The sequence below is a fragment of the Sander lucioperca genome, chromosome 5 (assembly GCF_008315115.2).
Source record: "Sander lucioperca isolate FBNREF2018 chromosome 5, SLUC_FBN_1.2, whole genome shotgun sequence".
NCBI lineage: Eukaryota > Metazoa > Chordata > Actinopteri > Perciformes > Percidae > Sander > Sander lucioperca.
Genome location: NC_050177.1, coordinates 10034353 through 10058221, shown reverse-complemented (window position 1 = coordinate 10058221; position 23869 = coordinate 10034353). Strand labels below are relative to the sequence as shown.

At 43.0% G+C, this 23869-nt stretch overlaps 1 protein-coding gene across 1 annotated transcript; it reads left to right on the top strand.

Annotated features, from left to right (window-relative positions):
• The first annotated feature begins 931 nt into the window (after positions 1-931).
• arhgap35a (Rho GTPase activating protein 35a) lies at positions 932-23869 on the top strand. Its single transcript, XM_031296694.2, has 6 exons — positions 932-4781; positions 9774-9915; positions 17218-17295; positions 19303-19434; positions 21000-21105; positions 22471-23869. The coding sequence occupies exons 1-6, from the start codon at positions 1047-1049 to the stop codon at positions 22955-22957; spliced, it is 4680 nt and encodes a 1559-aa protein (XP_031152554.1). The 5' UTR covers positions 932-1046; the 3' UTR covers positions 22958-23869.

The window sequence follows — 23869 nt, the reverse complement described above, 5'->3', positions numbered from 1 at the left end:
CTCTCTCTCTCTCTCTCTCTCTCTCTCTCTTATTATTTTTTAGATCTACTGATGGAATAAATTGGCCAGTCAACTTAGCTTCTATGTATTTTTCTGTGCTATTTATTGATAGCATGGCACCAATTTGTTGTATCTACTGTAGGTAAATATGTAGAGACATTAGTGATGGTACATCAGCCAACTCTGATCTGTTTGCAGAGTGTGGTATAGTTAGTAACGTAGGAAAACATGTTTTTGATGACGACGAGTCAGCCAACAGGCAGTGCAGCCTTTTAAAATGCAGATGGCTTTCCCTAGTTGGCCAATTAGTAACTTTAGCTCTGGAACACTTATCTGCTTTCATCTTCTTGTGTGTGTCTTTCATTTGGGGTGCAGGGAGCTTAGTGTGCCTGTTTTCACAAGTATGTGCTGGTGTGTGTGTGTGTGTGTGTGTGTGTGTGTGTGTGTGTGTTTTAGTGCATGTGTCTGTTTTCTGCGATAGTGAAAACCCCACATAACTTTATTCTACTGCTGTTGGCAGTGAGACGGGCAACCATACTGTTAGATGTCGGGTATTAAGCCAAAACACATACCGAGTCAAACATAGGAATGAAATGTGGAAGGCACCACTTTTAGCAGTGCAGTCCTGGCAGTATAAAAATTAAATGGGTAAAAAAGTTGCCTTGTACGCAGCTACAGCAGGGTTAAGTAATGCGCAGCATTCCAGCAGCCTTGCCACTGACCTCAATCTTTTCAGGAAACATTCAGTGCAGTATTGGATCACAGATTAAACATTCTTAACAGCACATAGGCACGCAGTAGACATTAAGATGAGAGACACAATAGCTCCCTAATAATAAAGCTTGTCATGGAAATGTTTTTTTTTTCTGTATTTCTCTAGATTAATCATATCTCCCCATTGTCTCTCTCTCTCCCTCTCTCTATCATGCAGGACCAAACCGCAGCTCAGTGAGCTCCTCTTGCATGGAAACCCTCCTTCCCTGGCAGCCTTTTTCTCTCCCTAGAGCTAGCGGCCAGCATGGCAGGATGAACCTCTGCCAGCGATAATGATGGCCAAAAAGCAAGATGTCCGGGCACCCACCTACAACCTGGTCGTGGTTGGCCTGTCCGGCACAGAGAAGGAGAAAGGCCAATGTGGTGTGGGCAAGTCTTGCCTGTGTAACCGCTTTGTCCGGCCAAGTGCAGATGACTTCCACCTAGACCATACCTCCGTTCTCAGTACCAGTGACTTTGGAGGCCGTGTTGTGAACAATGACCACTTCCTGTTCTGGGGAGAGGCTGGGCGGACGATGGAGGAAGGGCCAGAATGCCGTATGAATGTGGTGGAGCAGACAGAGTTCATTGATGATCAGACGTTCCAGCCACACCGAAGCACAGCGCTCCAGCCTTACATCAAGAGGGCAGCTTCTGCCAAGCTGGCTTCGGCTGAGAAGCTAATGTACTTTTGCACAGATCAGCTGGGACTGGAGCAGGACTTTGAGCAGAAACAGATGCCAGAAGGCAAGATTATGGTGGATGGCTTCTTACTCTGTGTGGATGTTAGCAGGGGGATGAACCGTAGCTTTGAGGACCAGATGAAGTTTGTTACCAATCTGTACAACCAGCTTGCCAAAACAAAGAAACCTGTGGTACTGGTTCTCACCAAATGTGATGAAGGAGTTGAGCGCTATATTAAAGACTCACACACCTTTGCCCTAGCCAAGAAGAACCTACAGGTGGTAGAAACATCAGCACGCTCTAATGTCAATGTTGACTTAGCCTTTCTTACACTGGTTCAGCTAATAGACAAGGGTAGGGGAAAGCCCAAAATCATCCCTTACTTTGAGGCACTGAAACAGCAGAGTCAACAGATTGCCTTAGCCAAAGACCGCTATGAGTGGCTGGTCAACCGAATTGTGAAGAACCACAATGAGACATGGCCCATTGTCAGTCGACGCATGCAGTCTGCCCCTGAGTACAAGGACTATGTTTTCCTTGAAGGGACAGCTAAGGCCAAGAAGCTCTTCCAGCAGCATGTGCATAGACTTAAACAAGACCATATAGAGAAACGTAGGAAGGCCTATCTAAGTACACTACCACAGGCACTGTCTGTAGTGTTACCACAGTTGGATGAGATAGACCACCTGAGCTGGTCTGGAGTTCAGAAAGTCCTGGAGACAAAGAGAGATTTTTCCCAATGGTTTGTAGTGCTAGATGACACCCCTTGGGAGACCACACCACACATTGATAACATGGAGGATGACCGAATCCCCCAGGACCTCCTGGAGACCCCAGCAGCTGAAGCTATCTATGAGACCCACCTGGAGCACCTAAGGAATGAGCGCAAACGGGCTGAGATGAGATGGGAGTTCAAGGAGAAGCTAAGTGTCTCTCCTTTCATCACACCCGGGAAACCCTGGGAGGAGGCTAGAAGCTTCATCATGAATGAAGACTTCTACCAGTGGCTGGACGAGGCTGAATATCTGGATATCTACAACAAACACCAGAAGGAAATCATTGACAGAGCCAAAGAGGACTTTCAGGAACTGCTTCTTGAATACTCTGAACTCTTTTATGAGCTGGAAGTGGATGCAAAGCCAAGTAAAGAGAAAATGGGAGCGATTCAGGAGGTGTTGGGTGACGAGCAAAGGTTTAAAGCCCTGCAGAAGCTGCAGGCAGAAAGGGATGCTCTGGTATTAAAACATATCCACTTTGTCTACCACCCCACAAAGGACACCTGTCCCAACAGCCCCCACTGTGTTGACAGTAAGATAGAGCAGATTCTGGCCTCCAGATTCCCTACCCGCTACCCAGCATCAGATAGTTCAAGACTAGATTTGGGGAGGGCTGAACGGATTAATCTTGTCATCCTAGGAAAAGATGGGCTAGCCAGAGAGATGGCAAATGAGATAAGGGCCTTGTGCACCAGTGATGACAGGTACGTGTTGGATGGCAAGATGTATGAGTTAGCCCTTCGTCCCATAGAGGGCAACGTACGTCTGCCAGTCAATTCATTCCACACACCAACCTTTACACCACATGGTTGCCTGTGCTTGTACAACTCAAAGGAATCCCTCTCTTACGTTGTCGAGAGTTTAGAAAAGCTTAGGGAGTCAACTATAAGCAGAAGGGAAAGGGAAAACAGCTTAGCCCAACTCCCACTGTCCCTCCTTCTGGTCACCAAGCGAGGGGTGGGGTCAATTGGGGATATTGGGGGGGAGACAGCTCAGACTCTTATCCAACAAGGGCAGCAGGTAGCTGGAAAGCTGCAGTGTGCCTACCTAGACCCTGCCTCTCCAGGCATGGGCTACGGTCGCAATGTCAATGAGAGGCAGATCAACCAGATGCTGAAGGGCCTCTTAGAATCACGGAGAAGCATAGGAAGCAGCTCCCCTCCATTACCCCCTCCAGCCTCTGCCTTCAGAGACTCTCAGTCCCAGCCAATGCTAGAGGCAGACCTGAGGATAGTCATGTGCCTGATGTGTGGAGACACATACGACATAGACCAGCTCCTTGCTCCCTTCCTGTTGCCCCAGCATTGTCGTCCTGCTGCCAGTCTCAGCAGTGGCACCTCCGTTTTGCTGGATCTTAGTATAGGAGGTCAGAGGCAATATATTGAGCTGTCACTGCTCTCCTTTCATTCCTCATTCTCACTCCGCAAGACCAAGCTGGTCCACGGCTACATTGCAGTTTACTCTGCTCGCCGCAAGGCCTCTATGGAGACATTATGTGCTTTCCTGTGTGAGGTCCAAGACATCATCCCAGTCCAGTTGCTAGCAGTAGGGGAGAGTCAGATGGAGCTGTCAGACTCAGAGTCAGCTAAGGAGCAGGTCAGCCAGGGAGAGGAACTGGCCCGTGAAATAGAGGCCAGGTTTAACACAGTGATATGTGGACATGGTGGGGTAGTAGGGGGGCTTCATAAGATAGACCTTTTCCAATCCTTCCTCAAAGAGGCGGTAGAGAAGCGCACTATTGTTGAGGCCACACACATGTATGATAATGTGGCTGAGGCATGTACCAATGAGAGCATCAGCCCTCGCTGTGGCTCTCCTAGTCCAGTTAACATTCTTATGGATTCAGAGGACGATATTGACCCATCACCACCTTACCCTACCCTGAGGGAGGATGTCAGTCTGAGTTCCCAACTGGGAAGCTTCAAGCTGCAAGATCCGGATTCAAGTGATACCTTCTCTGTCATTTCTGATCTCAGCACCTTTGAGAGCAAGCTGAACAACAAGGTTCCACCACAAGTAAAGCCGAAGCCTGTACGTAAGGTTAACCTCGGCCCCTACATGGACCAGCAGGGTGGCACCAACCGCCGCTCTTTGCCCCAAGCTGTCACCTGGGCTCCAGGTAGCGATGGTGGCTATGACCCCTCAGACTACGCAGAGCCCATGGATGCTGTGAGCAAACCTCGACCTACAGAAGAGGAGAATATTTACTCTGTCCCTCATGACAGCACACAGGGCAAGATCATCACCATTCGCAACGCCAACAAAGGTCACTCCAATGGAAGTGCCGGGGGGAATGGGTCCGACAGCGAGGCTGATAGCAGCTCATTGGAGCGCAGGAGAAAGTTGTCTGCCATTGGGGTAAAGCCTAAGCTTTACAGAGACAGATCCAAACGACTTGGCAAGTTCAGCAGTTTTAGGACGAGCTTCTCTATAGGCAGTGATGATGAGATGGGGGGTCCACCCAAGGCTAGCCAGGATGAGGTAGGAGCCCAAAAGGACAACTCCATCGAGGAGATTGAGGACCCCAAAAGGAGAAATATTCTTAAGAGCCTGCGCAGAACTGCAAAGGTGAGTGTCTGTGCATCCATCTGTTTTAGTTGGATATCAGTGATGTACAAGTCACAACTCTGTTACTAAAAAAAAGTATTAATTCTTAAATTAAGAACATTTCATTTTCTAAGTTGATTTAACTATTCCCAGCAGTTAGCAGTTAACAAGTGTTATTCAAAAATGTTGCATGTTTATTTTGGATCATTGCCCGAGTAAATCACTTAGTCATTTTGAAATATTGAGTTTTCTCAACTAAAGCTTAAAATAACCTCCTAACTAAAAAATTACCATGCCCTTGAAAGTATTTTGGCAAGAAAAGTGTCAATTGTTTAAATAGTGAGCAAAAATGTAGAGCAAAACACTTACTGTCAATTGTAACTAATGACTGACTCAGAATGTTTTGCACTTATACCACTTTGTCTGCAGTATATATACACACATGTATTTGTTTATGGACAGAATGGATATAATGTCCATAATCCTCAGTACAATTAGTTGGCTGAGATTCAACGAATTCAGTATAATCTCTCTACTCTCTGCAGCTTGGCTGAAAACGTGCCAAACTGTAGGAGTTCCTCTGAAAGCATGTCTGGTATATTTTACCCTGACCCGTCTGTGAGAGCTCTCTAAACTAGCCAGATAATCGGAGGAAAAAGAGAGAACCTCCAATAGCTAAACTTCTATACCAGAAGGCAGTAACTCTTAATGAATAGGGACAGAGCCACAGTTTACACTGTGCTATTTTATGTGTTTGTGCTCATGTATATGTCTGCTTGGTTGCATCAGCTTTCCCATTATATAGCTGTCATAATGATGTTTGACATTTATTTCAGCACTATTTTGAAAGCATTAACATCAAAGCAATTCTTGCTGTAGCTGTACATGAAAAGAAAACTAATGGTATATCTCAGCAAATTAGCTGTAAACACCCCTGCTGTTCAGGAAACAATAGTACCAACATGCAAAACAATGTGAGAGAATCTCAGCACAGGAGTCTTTCACTGCTTAATTATAACATACAAAACCTGATTGTGCAGTCACCTTGCTTTCGGCCTCGCTAGTAGTACAACTACACATTGTTTACAACTTAGTTGTCAAAGGGTGCAGTGCGTTTGCCGTTAGTGATCTAGTGATTGACATCGGCGTCATCTAGTTAAGACAGTGTTGTTTACTGTTCAACTGTTGTGGTACTGCAGTGAAGTATGTGCCAAGGCTGGTCAGTTTGTTCCTAAGACTCAGAAGTATTCCCTGTCAGCTTGGCTTTCTTTGCAACCTTCCTTTCATTTTCTCATATTCACAGTGAATGTCTTCTCTTCACTTTCAGCTTATCACATTCCTGTCACACTCTTTCTCTCTCTCCCCCCCATTACGTTCTCCTCATATCTCTCCATCCTCGGCATCTGTCGACCCCTCTCCTGTTTGTTTCTGTGCTTGTCTCTCGACACGTGTTGTGACGATAGTTTTGACCTTACTTTGTTAGGCTTATCACCCTGGTATGCTGTTCATCTGCACACATGGCGTTGTACAGAAGTGTCAGCTGACTAGAAGTTACAGCTGTGTATTTTGTGCGTCTGTGATAATTACCATGGCTGTCAGTAGGGTGGAACAGGAGGGGGATGATTCATGTTTTCACACACTCAGCTGTGATGTCCAAGTAAGTACCTTTGTGAAGGCTCACAGAGCTCCTAAAAACCAGGTCCTTTCATTAGTGCACTAACTCGCTTAGCACGTAGTGTATGCCATTTGTCCTTCTGCAAATGTGTGCAAGGCCCCATGTTAGCAAGTATACACATTCCTGTAGCTCTGACTTATACCTGACCCTATGCTCTGACCCTGTCCATTGAGAGGGGCAAATGGGATCAATAAAGTATCACATGACATGACACATTTTTACCCTTGTTTCAAAACAAATCCACAAGAAAATTTAGATCAGTGTCCTCATCATTACTTTAATTAGTGCCTCTGATTTGTGCCCTACAGCATATCTGGGATCTGGATATCCGCATTCAAGGCCATTATGACTTAATTGTGATTTTAACAAAGTGATCAAGTTCCATCACCTGTTTTCTAAGCAGCTGTCTCAAAGATAAGAGTCAATTTTCAATCTGCTGCAGCAGCCGTCATTTCAGGGTGTGACGTGTTGTAGTCACAGGGTGTGACGTGTTGTAGCAGGTACTAAGGGTTGGTATAGAACCAGCTGTTCCTGTTAGTGGCTTGTCAGGGTTAACAAAGAGTCAGATTGTCAGTTGGTTTTAGGAGGAAGGTTTGGGTTTATGCAGTGTGAATGCTTTCCTGGTCAGAGCCTTAGGGTACTGTCCACCACTCTGAGTCATGATGTGTAGGAACAAATAATTGAAACTAGACTCTGAGCTGGTTTTTAAAACCCCCTTCACCTCAGGCAATGACCAACTGTGTCTGTCCCACTCACCCTCCCTCAGCGAGAGGCCGGAAACATTTCCTCTCTCTCTCTCTCTCTCTCTCTCTCTCTCTCTCTCTCTCTCTCTCTCTCTCTCTCTCTCTCTCTCTCTCTCTCTCTCTCTCTCTCTCTCTCTCTCTCTCTCTCCCTCCCCTGCAGCTTTTTTCAAACCTCCTCAGCCAGCAAAAGGAATGCTACAAATTCCTCAGTCACCTAGTTCCAGTCTAGTGTCCTCAATCAAAGAAAACGAGAAAACACAACCACAGAAAGAAAATGAAATGGAGCCGGAGAGAAATAAGAGTTATAATAGAACTGGTATTTTTATTTGTTTTTGTACTGTGGCTTTGTGTTTCAGCATCCTACAGCGCCTGTGTATGTAAACGCTCACCATGGTGTCTGTATGTTATTATTAAGGATATGTTTTGTTTGTCTTTTGTGGTAGAGGTCTGTTGTGTCTTCTCAGCGCTGGCAACATATCCTGTCTCAGTCAGCAACTAAAAGGAGTGGCCAGAAGGCAAAACTGCAGGGGGAGAAGACAGTGAGAGAGAAAAGTGGATGGAAGAGCGAGAGAGAGAGAGAGTGGGGGGGAGGGGGGGTATAGAGACAGTCTGCTAAACTGAGATAGGGCACAGATATACAACACAGTCAGTGTGATAGGACACAAATAAATTATGAGTTGCTACTTGGAGCTAAAAACCAAGCTGGCAGTGGTTTATGACAGAACAGCTCTACAACCACAGATGCTTTTGTCTTGTAGTGTTACACCTATTATTACTACTACCCCTTTAATTCACTTAAAGCCTCGTGTAGGGGTTTTGTGCATGTGTGAATACTAACTTTGCATGTATATGCGCACATGTTCAGCTAAATGCCACAAGTATAAGAATGTCTGTACATTGAGAAAGGAAGCGTCACAGAGGGATCGGGCTGGGCAGCAGGGGAGTTAGCTGGGAGTGATAAGTAAAGGGGTCCCTGTTAAGAAATCGGCTTATGTGGGGCTCTTAATAGAAAGATGACTGGGCAACAGTTACTGATGTGCTGGGAAAGTCTGCAGTTATTTAACCTAGATGTGTTTCAACACAGAGCCTTGCTCAGGGGCCTTGCTGAATGAAGTGCACACTCTTAGTTAGCGTTATCGACATTGACATTTTGTTATCCCGACACCTAAGCACACAGTTGACAGGGAAAGTAGCAACAGTGCCCTTTTCCTTACAGTTTCTCATAGAAAAACACCCTAGGTAGAAAATCCTAGATGATACTGGATCTTTGAGGCCAATACCGATATCAACACTTGAGAAGAATATAGCAATATATTAACGTTATGTTCTTTTTTTTTTTTTTTGACCATATCAGTAAATGTAACGGCATCTTTTGGACGTTAAACATCATTTTAAGTTAAAATAAAACTTAATTAAAAAAACCAAACAGAACTTAATTCAATTTAAGTTGACAAAAATCCAAGATGAAATATACATAGGAATGCCGCCAATAAAACAGATATTACTTTAGTTTACTTTTCCATTTCTTGTATGTATCTCCTCACATACTCACTGATAATGAATCATCTGTAATAACCACATATCGGTCAATAATAGCGGCCTGCAGAGGTGTCGGTCAGGCTTTTTTAGGTGGTAACAGATTAACAACAGAATAAATTCACTAAATGTTCAAACAACAGGCAGAAAGAAGACGTCCAGGTGAGCCTGTGTTGATCTGCTCAGTCCTAATTAGTGTTTCCCTGCTTGTTTCCTTGTGTGTGTGCGTGTGCGTGTATATGCGCTATCGAAAATGTTTGGAGTGCAGTGAGGCCAGTATCAGGAGCAGAGGGCACGCCGGGATCCTTCTCTCTAATGAGCACTCCTCTGCTCCTTTCCTGGGTCTGTCTGTCAGGCCTGCACTGCTCCCACAGTCTGTATGCCCAGCCAACCTTGCATGCCTGCCTCACCACCTAGCCTGCCAGGGCAGAGCCTCAGGGGGCTGACAGACTTACTAGAGATCCAGGCCTCAGGGGCCTTTAAAACATTCCCACTGAACACCATTAAAGCGCAGTACAATTGCTGCTGATGCCTCAGCCATACGGAGGCATACAGAGAATGTTGCAGGATTGCATTAGTAGTCTCTTAACAGGGAAATAACAGGAGTTAGAAAGTAATTAAACAGTGAATAAGAGAGTTTGATTATCTGAGAGCTGCAGTGCAGTAGACCGAGAAGGAGAAACGCAGAATGCCAAAAGAAGGAGGGCAAGGATGAAGAGACCAGAGTTACGAAGGAACTGATGTATATCAGATATATATTTATGCAGAAAACAGGGTTCAAGTAAGGAATGTTTGATTGCGTATCAGTTTAAGGTTTGAAGGAATGTGCAGTGTTTGTGTTTGTCTTTTTGCTCAAGTAGATACTAATATACAAACACAGTCATTTTAAAATAAGGTCATGGTCTTTTACATTTAAATCAAGTCATTTCAAGAACAATGCATCTTGGCTTGGTGCTATTTTGGACATGTGTGCCTATGTCAGCAGTGCTCAAATAATGTTACATTTTGTGTCTGAGTGCTCCTACCAATCTGTTCTTTCCTCATGATTTTTTCCCCCAGAAACCACGACCCAAACCCAGGCACTCCATCTCAAAACCCATTGAGAGCAACTACTTTGGTATACCACTAGCCACCGTGGTCACTCCTGAGAGGCCGATTCCAGTCTTCATTGAGAAGTGCATCCGTTTCATTGAAACAACAGGTAGGAATCTTTTTTACTCACTTACGTAATAAGGAGTACAGATGCTGTATGGCATCCAGAACAGAACAGGCTTTCATTTAAGTGTTAACTGACTCTGCATATGCTATACCTGTCTCCTTTGAGCTCTCTTTTTCCCTATATTTTGTCCTTATCTTAATGCTCCTCCCTGGTGGGATTGGTCCTCCTTAAATCACACGCAGCCTTTGTGTCTATGTGCACGTGCGTCCGTGCTTTCTTTTGTGTCTCCCTTACTCTTTGTTCACATTTGATAAATGGTAGTGCTTTGCTGAGCTGTAGGCTTTATAAGCAGGTACCTCCAGGGATGTGAACCAGGTCGGGGTGTTAACTTACTTTTTTGATAACCTAAATAGTTTCATAATCTCAAAAAACGTAAAGCAAAACAGGCTGTGTTGAAATCCACGGGTAAAGCCAGTTCCTTATTTGTATGCATATTACATAAATATCGTTTGTGTGGCAAGTCCCAAACTGGTCGAAGCATCAAACAAATCATGCTGGCTTCTGTTTCCAGTGGTTACAGTCACAGTATTTTGTGCTATCTTTAAAATGAGTCATCATCAGAGCCTCATTCAGATCATTGTGATAATGAGAAAAGCCAAGGGGGGTTTTAAGCAACAAATAAGTTTGTGATGGAGTATAATGTTAGAATGGCTCTATGTATTTTAATACTCTCATCTGCTAACCTTGAACTCGGTGTGGATTAGAGGCTGTTGCCACCAATCATCCACACACACCCATACCTCCTCTCCTCTCCTCCCTGGGAGTACTGGGAGCACAGATGTGATTGGATAGCCTTTCTTAACCATGCTACCCTGTTGCCCAGATGCCAAACCCCCTGCCAGGCTATTCTGGTGCCCCACTGTCCCAGGACTGCCAGCTTGCCTCTCAGTCTGCCACCAGCTGTTACACTAAACCAGAGGCGACTTAGATCAGGGTCAATAGTATATATAGATATTTGTACACATCTGACTGTTCTTGGCTGGGCCGTAAACAAGATTTTAGATACTAAATTCATGAGTCAGTCTCTCACCCCTTTACCGCCAAACACTTTTAAAATTGTATTTAGTTAGCTGTTTAATTGTATTTTCTAAGTTTTATGTAAATGGCAGCATCCCCCCTGAAACCAACTCCACACAACTGACTAATATCTACCAAATAGAGCTGTCTCGGAGAAGAGTGTATATTTTCCCTATACCCAATATCGGATTACATACTGTATTAACATTTTTACATAAAGGTCTACATTTAGTTTTAAAGCTCTCTCTCTCTACATGCTGCCAGGAATACAATTGTGCTGTATTAATACTGAATTCTTTATTATTTTATTGATTTGAACTGGTTCCAGGAATCTGCCTAACAAAATGTTTTAAACTGTGAAAAACCAGACGGGTCTAACGTCACTGGTAGTTACTGTCCTGATACTTGGATTTTAATGTTTGTCTTATAGGAACCTTCATTATTTATATATATATATATATATATATATATATGAGTGAGAGAGAGAGAGAGAGAGAGAGAGAGAGAGAGAGAGAGAGAGAGAGAGAGAGAGAGAGAGAGAGAGAGAGAGAGAAAAGTAATGTTTATTAAAAATGTTCACATGCATTGCTTAAAATTGTCTTTTCATTCCATAAAGTGAGTTGCATGTGAGTTTGACAAAACATTGCTGTTGTTTACTGACATGCCATTGCATTCCACTGTAATCTCTGTCCTGATTAAAGACTGTATCTGTGGATTACTGCAGCCTCAGAAAACATCCACCGCCTTCCTCTGTGTAGGAGTATAGGGGCAAAGCTCTAGATAACAAGGCATCACGTTAGATTTCACCTCCCCCTGTTCAGGTGGTAACTGGAGCAGTCATAGCTCTTAGTTCTGGATGAAGGAGGAAAAAACGGGTTGTATGTGTTTATACATGAGGATGTTTTCCACCTTTTACCCTCACTCACTCCTTTAGTATTTCAGCCTAATCCTCTTCTCCCGTGCCCTTGTTTCTCTACTGCTTTCTCCCAATCCAGTCATCCTTCTCCCTCTGTCTCCACTAGTACCTTCACTTGTCAGACTACATTTCTTTCATCTTCTTCCTGACCCATATTTCTATTTCTCCCTCTGTTTTATTGTCACCTCTCTCAATTCACTGCATTTGTTCCCCTCATGCTATCCCCTCCATCTCCCCCTTCCCGTGTGTGTGTGTGTGTGTGTGTGTGTGTGTGTGTGTGTCGTTTGCCAGAAGATTGCCAGGTAATGTTCTGCCCCATAGCTCCCTCTGTCCGATCAATATCACAAGGTGGGAAATTGGAAGAATGTTTGGGCTCAGCTCTTTTCTGTGTGTGTTTAGCTTGCGCCTGTGTTATTTATGTGTGTATGCATGTGTAAGAAGTGTTGACCTCACACATCTCACAGTCAGTAGCAATAGGAGTGTGCGCACAGAAATGCTTAGTTTACATACTAACACATGCGGTACAAAATGGCACACCCACACAGGGAATGACTGCGGCTTGCAAGGGGAAATGAGTTACAATGTGCTATTTCGTTTTTGATTGTAGTTGCTGTAAGTCAGACTTTACTTATACCGTATCTGTGTCTGCAATCTGTGGGTATAATTGCACTCACAGGAAATTACCATTCAACGCTGACACTATGTTTATCACTACAGTATGAGCTGATAATGAGTGATGTTGTGAGGCTGACCCTGGACCTGCAGCTTTGACCTACATCCTTCCCTTCTCCCTCTTCCTCAAACAAAAATACTCACAAACCAAACCTGCCTTTATTATTATCTGTTTAAATGTAATTGATAACTCTCACAGTCTTGTGTTCATATACTGAATCATGACCTTGCTCTATGCCATGAAAATATATATATTTTTTACCCTCAGACAAAGTCAAATTGTTATACTAGTCAGAAAAAAATTGAATTTATGGACTCAAAAACAAAATGTTCTTATTTTTTAAATAGAGGCATATTTTGGCAATACACATGAGGCACTAAAGAAAGACTTTTCTGTTTTTATATTTCTATTCAAAAGTCTTTTTTTTTCATTTCTTTGTTGCTTCTCTTAATTGTGCTTCCCAGCTCACTCTCTTTGTCCCTGAGAATAATAGCAGTAAATGTGTTATTTTGTGTTATTTTCATGCATTCTGAGCTTGTAGAAAAGCAGCTGTAGGTGGCCTCTAGCTCACCCAGTAAGAGCGTTCGCCCCATGTTGGCTTAGTCCTGCAGCAGCGTGGGTTCGAATCCGACCTGCTGCCCTTTGCTGCATTTCATCCCCCATCTCTCTCCCCCTTTCATGTCTATCCACTGCCACTTGTAATAAAGGGAAAAAGCCCCCCAAAAAATAATCTTAAAAAAGAAAAGAAAAGCAGCTGTATAAAATCAATCCGTTGTGACTGCTGTTGTCTCTCCTGAGCTCTGGCTTTATCTCGGCGTGGTATCCGCAGAATGTTCTGCCGGGATGATGATGAATGTGTGTTAGTGTGTGCGGGCATATCTGCTGGCTGTAGGAGCCTCCATAGCGACGTAAAGGGCAGATACCCAGCCACCGCCTGTTTTCATGGCGAACTATGAAATCAGCCACTGGGGTCTGGGCTGATGTGGGATCAGCTGGAGTGTTGGACAGTATCATGCTGCAGGAGCACAGCCGCTAACTGCAGGTGCATTTATCGCTATATGAGTGTGATTGCAGGTACACAGATGTGTTTTTGCCTACTTCAGTGCTGTTGGAAGCTGTGAAGTCATCATAGATAGTTGTATTTTTAGGTTTCTACTGCTGATATAGACTCAAGAAGCTGATAAAAGTAACAATTTGATGTGTTAATATGCACTGCAGTATGGATTGATAATAGCTTAAAAGAATAGAAAGTTATTAGTTAAAGTTACCTTTTCTAACACAACTGAAGACATTTTTAGAGGATGTCGAAAAAACATTTGTATGCCACAGGAAGTGCTCATATTTACGTTGACCCCAGGAAGCGCTGGTGCTTTGTTTGACCCCAGAGGAAGAGGATGCTGTTGTCTGTTTTGGAGAGCTCACCTTTCATCATTTCTATCATTGTAGAACTCTTCTACAGTATTTGCCTTTTTATCCACTCAACCAACCACCATCCATGTGTTTTGTTGTTTTAAACACATTCTCCACCCCTCTATATATCCTTATCTTAATCCCTTTATTTGTTCTCATTCTGTCTTTCATCAGTCCTGACACTCACTCATATGCGTCCTCACACTCCCCCCCCCACTATCTTTCTCATACTAGTTTGGCCCTATCTCTCTCTCTCTCTCTCTCTCCCCGCCACTGCTACACTACTCCCCTCTCCCTATCTCTCCTCCCATCCCTGTTTTCCTAGTGTCTGGCTAGGAAAGCTTTTGTGGATAATTGATTGGAAGGAGGAGGAGATCGATGCTGTATGCCTTGACAGAGCTCTCCCATTTCCTCCCTGCTTCTCTCTATCTCGCCCTCTTCTTCTGCCACTCCCTATCTCCTTCACTCCCTCTGGATTGCTCTTTGTCTCCCTAAATCTCCACCAAAGTGTTCAGACAAAGAAGAGAGAATTTCAAGGGTGGGAGGTGGAACCTTGTCTTATATAAACTGGAAAAAAATATAAATAAAGGAAAATGAACCTCCACTCAGACCAGTTATCCACGTGCCTTTCGCTGTCCTGCTTTGACACTGTTGCTTGTGTTTTCCATGTCTGAGTATGTGGATGTGTTGCGAAAATACAAGACTAAAGGTTATATTTACTAAGCCTACTGCAAATTGCATCACTGCTATTCAATTCAGGGAGTATTTAGTAAGACTAATAAATTATATGTGATATGATATGCTAAATAAGAACGATACTTGTGATAGGCGTGCTTTGTACAAGTGTTTTCTGCTGCTGAATATTTTGAAACTGCCATTATGCTCCCCCCCACCCCCTTAAAATGAAAATTATAGAGCATGTGAGGAAATATTAGCTTGGTTAGTCATTGGTTGTCAGCTCAACAAAAGAATCAGTGATTGAATTAAAAAGGTCTCCCCGAGTTAGGACAAATCAATGTGAGAGATTTTTGTTGTTTATTAAAACTGTCAACTATATTAGATTTTAAGATTATAATGGAATGGATTATTGCTGTAAACGGATAATAAAGGCCTCCTTAATAAGTATTTAATTAGCTTCAATCATATTAAACTTGACTGCACCTGCTGTGAGTCATCCAAATCCTGGAATATATATATATATATATATATATATATATATATATTAGGGGTGTGCAAAGCAGCCGGTATTTGTATCTGTATTTGTTGAGGGGGGGGAAAGTATTTGTATTTGTATTCGAGTAAAATTCAAAATAGGCGTAAAAATCCAGTTTTTTTGCGTTACACTTCTAATTTACGTTATAGTGTAAGTATTCTTTATGTTGACGTTACTCTGTCAACAGCCTATTGTCTAAATGACCAAGCTAACAGAGCTAGCTACGTAAACAGAGCGAACATGAGAGCATCCGACTGCAGACGTCAATAATGCAGCGTAATGGAATAATCCTCCGATCAAACTGTGCTTCCCGAAAGTTATAAACTGCCTCCGGAACCCAGTTAAGGTACAAAAAATCTATTTAACAAAAATAGTGATGCAGTTAAGTGTTTTTTCGCTCAGCCGAGCCCTCTCTGTTGCTGTGTGGAGCAGCCTGTGTCAGTCACCTCTTTTACTCTTTTCCCCTCCCCCGACTCCTGGACGTCACTCACTCACTCACTCATCCGGGCATGCACTGTGGTCTCATGAGGAAACGCAGCTTTTTGATATACATTTTTTCTTGTTCCCGAATACAAATATATACAAAAGTATTTGTTCGAAATAAGTATTTGTAAAAACCACGTTATTTGTGCCTTTCCGAATACCGTATTCGGGTTCAGCTCCACCCCTAATATATATATATATATATATATATATATATAAATCTGTCAAATCTTTTAAACTGACCTTTGCTGATCTGAAATGAAGACAGATTTACGCGTTCGTCCAATCAGCTGCCGGTTTTCATTTTTGGGCGACAATACAGATTAGCGCCGCGTCCTGTTATGGAGACGTATTACGTCTCGCCGCTTTGGTGTGTTCCGAGGCACTTTTTTGACCAATTTGGGGAGACTGTAAGCCCAACTGCCTTTTCTGCCGACGTTTGGCCGTCGGCTCTGTGTGTCTGGGCCTTGAGACAAGAACAGTACAATGTGTTGCAGGCACACACAATAAGAAATAAAATAAGAAAAAGACCAAATCAGGTCTTTCCCTTCTGATGTGCTCTATGAAAGGGCCCCAAATCCTCTTAAACTTGCTAAACTAAGCATGGAAGTTGGAGAAAGAAAACCTAATTTCCTCAAGGTGTAAACAAGAAACCATATAATTTAGCCACTTTTTGAAAAATGCATATTTAAGCAGAATCCTCTTCTGATTATTCTGGAAAAATACATATTTAAAGTGATGAATGGAGAGCTCTTGTTAAGTCACCTTTTTATATGCATTTTTTAATTTGCTGCAGTGTTCACTATTGCTGTCTCTAAAGTGTTTATGTTCTCTGAACTATTAGACAGACCAAAGTTGTCTATAACTCTCTCAATGTGCTGGTAGGCCCTCTTTATGTGTGTGCTCAAAAACAGTGCCACAGATTTTACACCTTATTTTTCTGGGTGTTAAATATCAGACAGTCTCTTTTCTTTCATGAGTCTTTGCTCCTATTTTGTACCTCTAAATAGAAATCCTTAAAGTAAATATTACAAGAGCTCAAACATGCAAATTTGAGCCTTTCTACTTTTTTCTCCATTTTCTGCCACAAAACCTCAGTGCGGCCCTTTAGTAAATTATGGAACGCAATTTGACTGTTTACAAAGAAAGACCGCACATACTGAGTAATTATCCTCCAACGAATGACATCTGCAGTTCCTCAAGTCATTTTAAAGTGTGTAGCTACTAAGAGAGCCTCAGCTTGTCACAGTGCACCAGTGGGCTCTTAGCAGGCCTGCCGGAGTGCTTTATGGGTTTAATAAATAGTGCTAATAGTGTGTTTAGATGGAAGGGGACATACTGTAGGGAGAGGCCATTAGAGCAGCCTGCAGTAGCTCTACTTTTTCAGGACTTCAGTGTGCATCTATACGCCACATAGTGATGTATCAGAGAGTTCTTGGTGGTAATTAACTAGCGACTATAAATACTTGATACTGAGCTAATAACATTTCTCTCTCTCTCTCTCTCTCTCTCTCTCTCTCTCTCTCTCTCTCTCTCTCTCTCTCTCCCTCTCTCCCTCCCTCCCTCCACTAGGGTTAAACACAGAGGGCATCTACAGGGTCAGCGGGAACAAGGCAGAGATGGAGAGCATGCAGCGGCAATTTGACCAAGGTATGTTACTTTCTGCTTACAGTACTCACGCCTACAAGTGTACAGATGCTCGCTCTTGCTTCAGCGGTATACTTACAAGGGTGCAAAGAAAAGGCCACAAAATGTATGTGTGTGTGTGTCTCTGCTTCTATCTATAACAAGCCCGGATCCCCTTAATTAACCAGGGAGCATTAATTCTACAGAGGGAATTGGCCTTCGCTCCCTTTTAGACTGTAGAGCTGCCTCCTCGATATTCAACCTGCTCCTGCGTGCATGTGCATGTTCACACGTGTGCATGTACAAGTGCTCTCAATGTGTGTCTCCATGCGTGTGTGTCTATCTGCTGTGGGTAGTTAATTACCTCCAGATTGGTTTGGTTAATGAAGCATGTCGCTGCCAAGATAGATAGCAGAGCAAGATGGCCTGTGTGTACGCGTGCGTCCACGCCTGGTTAAGGTTATATCCAACTCGGGTAATCAGAGTTAAAGCCCCACGTTGAGTCATTCTGAGCGCCTCCAGCCAATGGGACAAGACATTTACAGGTAAAACATAATACAGTGTAGGTGTCTCATAGCCATACTGAAGATGGCACTTCATCAGGCCCCTGAAGGTTCAGAAAACTCATTACAGGAGAAAGCAGCATCAGAAGCACGGCACTTAGGAAACTCAAAATGGGAGCTCTCCTCAGACTTTTCAGGAAACTTAAAAACCAAATCTGTATTACTTTTTTCTTGCCTCTCTTCTTTCTACACATTCTACCTTTTGTAAAGTAAAAGGTTATCAGAAAATGGCTTTTTTTTAATTAAGTCTCTTGCTCACACACACTCTAGTGCTCTAGTGGAGTTGCTGTCTTGTCTGTCTGGTGCTTTTATCAAAAGGATCCTATGGCATCACCAAAGGTGCTATTTTTTATTTATTCATATTGATTAAATTATGAATTGAACAAAACTGTTTGTGCAGACTTGTCTACAATGTCTGTGCACAATCCAGAACAACCACAAACAGTGAATTATAAGTGGGCAATATGGATAAATCCCTCTAACTAAGTGTAAGTTTACACTGTAATATCTGATTGTGATTTAGTACATTTTCTGGAAAATTAATAACCAGACAGGACAGTTAGTTTTTGATTCAGAAAATATAATACTAGACTTTAATAACCGACTAAATTACATTGATGCAAAACTCATATACAAGTCTATTGTTTCCATGAAACACTCCTGATCATTTATTTGTCAAGCCACCATGCTGTCTGGTTGAATATGTGCAGTTTTAGTTCAGTTATATGACAGACTGATCATAAAAAATAATTTCTTTGTGGTGCTTATCATTGTACTCAAAGATACTTTACAACAGAATAAAGCACCGAAAATATGAAATGAAAAGTAAGGCAGGAATTTTGAGACATTTCTTAACTTTTTGTTAACCTTTATTTATGTTGGTACAATTGTGATGGCATTGTTCCAGACAGCTACCCTTAAAGTGCTCATATTATGCTTTTTGGCTTTTTCCCTTTCCTTTGTGTTATATATCTTTTTGTGCACATTATAGGTTTACAAAGTGAAAAAGCCCAAAGTCCACCCCAAAGGGACTTACCATCTCCAACAGAAAACACTGTTCACAAACTGCTCCAAACAGCTCTATTGTAGTCCAGCCTTTACATTCGTGACGAGCGTGCGTCACTTTGTAACACACGTTATAATGCTCGCCTAGCTGCTAGCATGGCATGCCGGTGTCACTGCCCGATGTGAGTCGAGTGCAGATAGTGATAGTGAGTATAATATGAGCACTTTAAGTTAAATTTTGAAATGGACCTGTAATATAAAATACACCCCTGATATAAACCGTATAGCAAATGACAAATATATATTGTTTCACATTATATATATTATAGCCCAGTCTGTGGTTAGGTCAACATTTCCAAAGCAGCCACCTCTCTTATTTAATGTATGCATGTAAGATTGTGATGTATATAACTGATATGTGTGTTTTGTACTTCAAATCTTTCCATTTCAATTATTTTTCCAGACCACAACCTGGACCTAGTAGAGAAAGACTTCACCATGAACACAGTAGCTGGAGCCATGAAGGCCTTCTTCTCTGAGCTACCTGAGCCTCTGGTGCCCTACAGCATGCAGGGAGATCTGGTGGAGGCCTTCAGTAAGTCCTGGGGCTCTGGTGAGAGGGGACATGGGGCACAGGGATGTGGGGGCGAGTTCTGCACAAAACCCTGAGAAGTATTGGATTTTGCCTTGAAATCCGTTTCCCTTCTTTGTAAATTTTCTTTAACCTAACAAGCACAACTCTTGCAATCCAAATCCATTCATGGGGAGAATTGGATTTGCCACTCAGGGGAGAGTCGGAATGTGGAAAGGAGGAAAAAAAAAGGGATGGAGGAGAGAATATTTAAGGCTTTGGGAAGGGGGAAGGAAGATGATTGCACATGATGGAGGGATGCAAAAGCACTATGGATAATGGGGTCTGGATGAAGTCATGAGAAAACAGTCATATGTTAAATAAACGAGGATGCTCCTGTTCTCTCCACAGCCTCTCTTCTTCTCTTTGTGTCCTGTAATCTGTTGAAATGGAGATTTAAGGCATAGCTTAGTCTTGCATCGCGCCAGAAAGATTTACCCTTGGGCCGCAAGGCTGCTGTCACTCACAAAGCTGTCTGTGTCTTTGTGTGTGTGTGTGTGTGTGTGTTTAACGGCCCCGGCGAGACTCTTCAGCCGTGACAGAGACCTGATAAAGCTCCTGCAGTCTGCGCCACAATAGAGGAATAGAAGAGAGAGTGAAAACTGAAGTTTAGTGACAAGAAAGCCTTCAATCGGTTGAAAATTGCAAATTGTGCTTGACATTTTCAGAATCTGAGCTTTCTTACTATCAGACTTAGAGATGGAGAAAATGTGAGATACAGAAAAGGCTGGGCGTGTGGATTTGAGTGCATATTGTCATGGTGACGTTACTTTAAATAAGCTGTAGGAAGTTATGTTTTGATTACCGATGATGAATGTACGGCAGGAGGAACTAAGGCTGTGTTAAGTCATTACGCCTCAAATGTGTTTTTGATCCACACTGACCTCATCGTGGGAATACAAACTCACATTTTGTGATTGTAAATCATGTTTGTGATGTGGACGAGAACATCTGCTGTTCCCACTGCTGCTCTCTGCCTCACTCACATGCACACAGGATGGACTGTGTTAACTGGTGACGTCAGCTTTTCTGACTCACTCCTCGCTGCCATCAGGCTTAACACACCCAGTGTTATGTGTGTGTTTGTGTGTCAGTTGCTGTAATCTGTAGGACATTGTAATGGGTGTATTTTTCTCCTCTGGAATGTGTGTGGTCTTTGTCTGATGATTTATTTATTTCTTTGAGAAATGTAGTTTGGAGTCCTTTTGAAGTGTGTGTGTGTGTGTGTGTGTGTGTGTGTGCGTGTGTGCACGTGTGTGTGTGAGAGAGATTTGGGATGTGTGAAACTCATACTGTTGTAGGATGAAATCACTGTGTCATGCACAGGTTTTTTGAGAGCTGAATCCAATTGCTTTCACTATGCTCTTCAAACTCTCCTTTTCTCCATTGTACTCCTCCTCTCCCCGGACCCATCTCTGCTCATCTTAACTCTCACGCCTCTGACACCTTTTCCACAGATTCCCTTAATTCTTTATTTATTTTCAGACACTTTCCTCTAACCTCTCTCATCTCTCTCTGCCACCATTCAGAGATCAACGATAGGGAGCAGCGCTTCCAGACGATGAAGGACATTCTGCGCCGCTTCCCCAGGGAGAATTACGAGGTCTTCAAATATGTCATCAGCCACTTGAACAAGTGAGTGAGTGAGTGAGCGACGGGGTCAGAGTCTGACTCTGACAGCCGTGCTGACGACCCCGCCGGTCACCCAGTCAAGTGACCTAGCAGTGACATCACCGAAACTATCCCAACTGACAGAATAGAGGTTGCTTTACTCAGGTTGAGTCATGATCTGTGTTAATGCAGTGGTTATTTCATCTCGGTTTGTATGTGGATTACTATTGTGCTCCAAAAATGGCAGGAAAACTTTGTAGTTTAAATCCAAACTATAGTATAGATCAGTGGTTCCCAACCTGTGGGTCAGGAGTCACAAGATGATTAAAGGAATAAGAGGGGGGGGGGGGGGGGGCACAATACAGGTCTGTTACACAAAATTATGCTTATGATTCTACAGTTTTTGTTTTTATTTTGTCAAATAAAACATAATTTTACTTTCTTCAAATGAATCTTTCTAAGGATGACTCACTCTTTGATTGAACTGCTCAAAATGTGCATCTACACTACAGCCATAACCTTTAATGATGGGTTACTTCATCTAAAATTCATTTAAACTTTCAATTAATTACATATTTTGGTTTATGACTAAATACTTGAAAAAAATAGCATTCCCATCAGACTCAGCTGTACTTCTCTAGACATAATTTAAAGAAAAAAAGGCTTTTGTGTACTTAGCAATGCATGGAATACGCCGCAGAATGTAAATGCTTTTAAATCCAAAATGAAAGAAATAGAGGCAGACTCTTTAAGATGTCAGTGTTTTCAATAATGTTTCCTGGTTACAAAAATGGCTATTTTAAATTGATGTAATGTGAAATGCTTTGCTTTATTTTAGTTCTATTAACTTTGTCCACTGGTGTTTCTTGTCTGTAACTATGTGTTTTTTATATGCTGCTGCCTGTCTTGGCCAGGTCACCCTTGGAAAAGAGATTCTTAATCTCAATGGGTTTCTCCTGGTTAAATAAAGGTTATAATAATAGTGAAAAAAAACTTTCTGTTTAGTGCTAATTAGCAAATGTTAGCACGCTAACACGCTAAACTAAGATAAACATGGCAAACATTATACCTAAACATCCGCATGCTAACATTGCGAGCATGTTCAATGTGAGTTTTTGTACACAGTATACACACATATATTACACACATACATTACATTATACATACATTTTAGAAAAAAAGAGACCCTGCTGTTTTTTTATTCTATATTAGGAGCAAACCTTTTTCAATCATTTGGGGATATGTGATGAGGAGATTTGAGAGGACACCATAAGGTTTTGATCAGCACCAGATCATTTGAAGCATCCCTTTTATGAAAATTTCAGGTCAAAATGAGGTGGTGATTTGTGGCCTATTAATTTAACTTTTTGGTTTCTTTGTGTTGCGCAGGGTGAGCCAGAACAACAAGTTGAACCTCATGACCAGTGAGAATCTGTCCATCTGTTTCTGGCCCACACTGATGAGACCAGACTTCACCACCATGGACGCCCTGACTGCCACCCGTACCTACCAGACAATCATCGAGAGCTTCATCCACCAGTGCGCATACTTCTTCTACAATCAGCCGCTGGCTGACGGCCTCCCCGGCTCCCCCACCTCTACGCTCTCCGGAGGAGGAGGAACCTCGGCCTACTCCTGCATGGCCGGAGGCTACTCATCTTCGCCGACTCCGTCCCCGACTCCCTACGTCCTCCCAGCCATCCCTCCTGTCATTCCTCACTACGGCCCTCCTATCCACCACCACCACCACCTTCACCACCATCAACATCAGTCCCCACCCCACTCCCCACCTGCTACTCCCCAGTCTCCGATCCCAGCCCTGCTGCCGCCCTCCCTGCACCCCCATCACCCCCCTACGGAACAACACACGCTGTGAACCAGGGATCAAGGGAAAGAGGGGAGAGGAAAAAAAAAACCCAGAAGAAGACGGATAACGAGAATCAGAGAGATTTAAGGGTTTAGAATAAGATATTTTGAAGTTTGGGAAGGAATTGAAGAAGAAAAATTGAAACAAGAACAGGAGGTATGAAGAGAAGTTGGGAGGGATACAGTAGAGTGAGATGCAGTATGTACAGGGAGAAACCTACATGTTTGGGAGAAGAAGGGGGTGTTTGAGCCTCTGTTGCTTTTAGAAACATGGACACACACAAGGCAGAAAAGGGGAACACTGAAGAGCCTCTGAACTGGCAGTATGACATTTTCCCTCCTTGCCACTTTATCCCTTTGTCTCTCAGTGTCACTTCATCTAGACCTGCCCTCCTTGCCTTATAGAGAACCTACACACAAGCACACTAATGAGTGAGATGGAGCCAGTAACTGTTAAAGGGACTCAGAAGTCAAGTTGAAAGGGGAATCTGAACTCTGTTATGTTACGATTGCTTCACCACACACACACACACACACACACATACACGCACTTGACACAAACCGCCAGTGGCCAGTGTGCCTCCGACAACCATTCTCCTCAATTCCTTAGCCTCTAACTGTGCTGGGTATTTTGGTGGACGCCGCACGTTTTTGCAATCCGACCCACCTACTGTACCTACCTGGGAGGATGGGGACAAAGTGGAGAACAGAGAGAGTCCTGAACACGTTTTTTTTTTATTTTGCCATTGTACAGAGGACTTGAGCAAGAAACACGTGTTACTACTCACCCGACAGGATGTTCTGTCCTCCACAACACACACACACACACACACATTCCTATCTATCAACCCCTCACACAGCCACACGCACGCATGCAGACAAATTTAGTTTCAGTTGAGGCAGTATGCCAAACACAGAAGAA